The sequence below is a fragment of the Penaeus monodon genome, chromosome 29 (genome assembly GCF_015228065.2).
Source record: "Penaeus monodon isolate SGIC_2016 chromosome 29, NSTDA_Pmon_1, whole genome shotgun sequence".
NCBI classification, from domain to species: domain Eukaryota; kingdom Metazoa; phylum Arthropoda; class Malacostraca; order Decapoda; family Penaeidae; genus Penaeus; species Penaeus monodon.
Genome location: NC_051414.1, coordinates 29,578,866 through 29,582,286, shown reverse-complemented (window position 1 = coordinate 29,582,286; position 3,421 = coordinate 29,578,866). Strand labels below are relative to the sequence as shown.

At 35.0% G+C, this 3,421-nt stretch overlaps 1 protein-coding gene across 1 annotated transcript in view; it reads right to left on the bottom strand.

Annotated features, from left to right (window-relative positions):
* The window catches only part of LOC119592124 (catalase-like), a gene marked incomplete in the record, with an annotated part of 13,019 nt that overhangs the window by 4,450 nt on the left and 5,148 nt on the right, over positions 1 to 3,421 (bottom strand). Inside the window, 7 exon segments of the mRNA XM_037940946.1 lie at positions 60 to 212; positions 459 to 668; positions 991 to 1,128; positions 1,258 to 1,375; positions 1,583 to 1,779; positions 1,975 to 2,125; positions 3,194 to 3,335. Of these exon segments, the coding sequence (XP_037796874.1) occupies positions 60 to 212; positions 459 to 668; positions 991 to 1,128; positions 1,258 to 1,375; positions 1,583 to 1,779; positions 1,975 to 2,125; positions 3,194 to 3,335 (1,109 nt within the window).

Sequence of the window (3,421 nt, the reverse complement as noted above, 5' to 3'; positions counted from 1 at the left end):
ATCAAGTTAAAAACTTTTCTTATAAAGCCAATTTTCACACAACATAAGCACTTCCCTACCTGGCGATAGAAAATGCCAACTTGGGTAAAGTTGTCCTCATCAGCACTGTTGTAGCGATCAACATCAGCAGAAACAGAAAATTTAGGAGCAGAGTGTTTCCTGCAGTCCTGTGGGCCACTAAAGCTGTTGGGGAAGTAGTTAGGAGCACTGTCCTGAAATAAGAGAAAAAAGTAAATGAATATATATTTATGTTTGTTCATATTTCCATCTTTCAGCCATGTACCCCATTAAAACAAAAAATAAACAATGCACACTGAAAGAACCACAAGCTATTCAATTATTTATTACAACAGTATCATATGCATCTATTCTTACTTTCTGAAGCATCAAGTACAGTTTCATGCAAAAGCTATTAGTCATTTACAGAAGTCTTATATTTTTCAGTTTCCAAAACTCACCTGATTGCCATCGACACACATGGGGCCATCCCTCTGGTAGTTCTTTGTACGGGCACGGTACGGGCAGTTCACTGGGATCTGAGTGTAGTTGGCGCCCAGACGGTGACGGTGAGTATCGTTGTAGGAGAAGAGGCGGCCTTGCAACATCTTGTCAGGGGAAGCCTCAATACCAGGCACCATGTTGGCAGGTGAGAATGCAATCTGCTCCACCTGGTTTGTTAAAAAGGGAAAATTTACAAATATGAACATCAACACCTTGCACTCTCTTTCATACTAATGCAGCTGTTCAAAGTTATTTTCTCATATTACACACAAAATAATAATTTCATCAATCTTGCCATATTTCTAAAAATACTGTTTTTACAATATCAGACCATATACTACTCATAAATCACTGAACATTTAAAGAATACTTTTATATAAACGTCACCTACCATAAAAAAGAAACAAATAAAAAATATCAAATCACAGTCATACTATCTCTCATACTCAAGGAAATGATTCACAGATATCAAACAAAAGTTGTCATTACCTCAGCAAAGTAATTCTTTGGATTGCGGTCAAAAGTGAGACGGCCGACAGGGATGAGTGGGAACTCCCCATGTGGCCATACCTTGGTGAGGTCAAATGGATTAAACTTCCACTTCTCTGCTTCTTCGAATGTCATCACCTGTTAAAGGAAAGTTTGATAAAAATCAAGACCAGTACCAAATAAATAAAGTTACACATATATCATTATCATTCACATAGACAAATTAAAAAATTTTATCTCTTAAAAATCCTGTGGATAAAACAGTACCTGAATATACATAGTGTATGAGGGGTAATCTCCACTTGAAATAGCATTGTATAGGTCTCTTGTTGCATAATCTGGGTCAGAACCTCCCAGTTCATCAGCTTTTTTACAGCTAAGACATCTAAAAAAAAGTGGGGAAGGAAGTCATAAATAAATCTCAAAAACAATTATGAACTAATACAGAAAAATACAGGAAATACATCATCAGTGACTCATATGTTTTATGACAAAGTACATTTTTATGGTATGGTCCCCCAAACACTGAAATGCTAAATAAGCAAGCAATATAAACATCAGAACAGCCTAACTGATTATCAAAGGATCTCACTTGATGCCTTGGTCCGTCTTGTAATGGAACTTGCAGTAGACAGCCTCTCCCTTTGCATTGACAAGCTTGAAAGTATGTGAACCGTAGCCATTCATGTGACGATAGCCATCAGGGGTTCCTCGGTCAGAGAAGAGGAATGACACTTGGTGTGTTGTTTCTGGTCGCAGGCTGATGAAATCCCAAAACATGTCGGCATCCTGAAAGATTCAGAAAAAAATAAGCAATGCTGCCAATATCAATCTTTACTCAAACAATGACAAAACTAACTGAATGAGACACTGAGCACTGACATTTTATTTCATTCTTTTTCAAATATTCTTACTCTTAAATCTAAAAAATAATAAGGCAGTTGAAGTTTCAGAACATGGAGAAATAAAAATTTTAAAAAGTACCTTTAAATGAGTTGCAGGGTTTCTTTTCTGAGTGTGAATGAAGGAAGGGAATAGAATAGGATCCCTGATGAAGAAAATCGGGGTGTTGTTCCCCACAAGATCCCAATTTCCTTCTTCTGTGTAAAACTTCACAGCAAATCCTCGGGGATCCCTGAACAAAAGTTTTTCAATTAATTATTTGCATCATAATACATAGAAAAAGAAAAAATCCATCAACAATACATAACAATACAAATGTAAGCAAAAGAAATACACATTTCAGTAAAAATTGTTACAAGACAAGAAGCAAAGCATAAATCTCCAATTCTAATATATAAACTTTACCCTCATGTTCAGGCAGTAATAAATTATTATGGGAAGTGACAAAACTAAATTCATGTTTTAATATCAGCAACATGATATTTCATTTGTTTTAAATTCCAAAAACAGCCTAGAACACAAAATATGTGCACTTAAAACATGGCTTTGTGAAGCATTTGGAAACTCAATGCAAATGGTTACTTTTATTTGAAATGTTCCATTGTTTCTGGTAAATTTTCTCAGTATAGTTATCATCATTAAGTTTGTTTGTTTTTTAATATACCAATATATTGGGTTTTCACTTGAAGAAAGAAGTATCTATGCTGAAATGTGTTAACTTCCATCATTCTAAGGCCACAAGCACACACCATTATAATTATTTTCCTTGCTATCAAATGTATTGTATTGCTGTATTCATATCATCATTTACAAGATAATTAAATATGTGTTCCCTGGACAATTACAAGTGCCCTAACTAACTATATACGTTATTCATTTGATGCTTGGCCTCAGCTTCAACAATTCAGACATATTATACGCAGGGTAATTTTTATGTTCAATCATGATTTTAAGTATACTGGAGGATAGCTTATAAGCAAATACTAGACTATATATATAAGTAATGAACTTGAAACCTGGAATAATTCCCCTGCACATGCTGACAGCATAATAATGCAAGCATATATCAAATAATAATATCCATAATGAGGGTCTAAAGCCACAGTATATACTAAGTTTAATGTGACAAAAATTGTAAAGGTTTGAATGAAAATGTAACTTTCATTTCTATACTACATATTTCACAGAACTACCCTTAGCGGATATTAGTGACAAAAAAGAACTTCTGAACTGTTAACTACACATCTTGCACTGTGAAATTACTCATTCCCATTCATAATTTCCACAGCATCTACCTTACCTGGCAGTATCAGCTGATCCACTCTCACCTCCTACAGTGGAGTAACGAACAGCAATGGGAGTTCGTTTCCCAATCTCACTGAACAAAGCAGCCTTACAGTACTTGGTTATATCATGTGTTACCTCAAAGTATCCAAAGGCACCTGTAAATATATTGTATATCATAAGTGCCAAACAATCTGTACGTGTTTTAATCCCTAATCCCTATCACACAGCCTGTTTTCTCTAT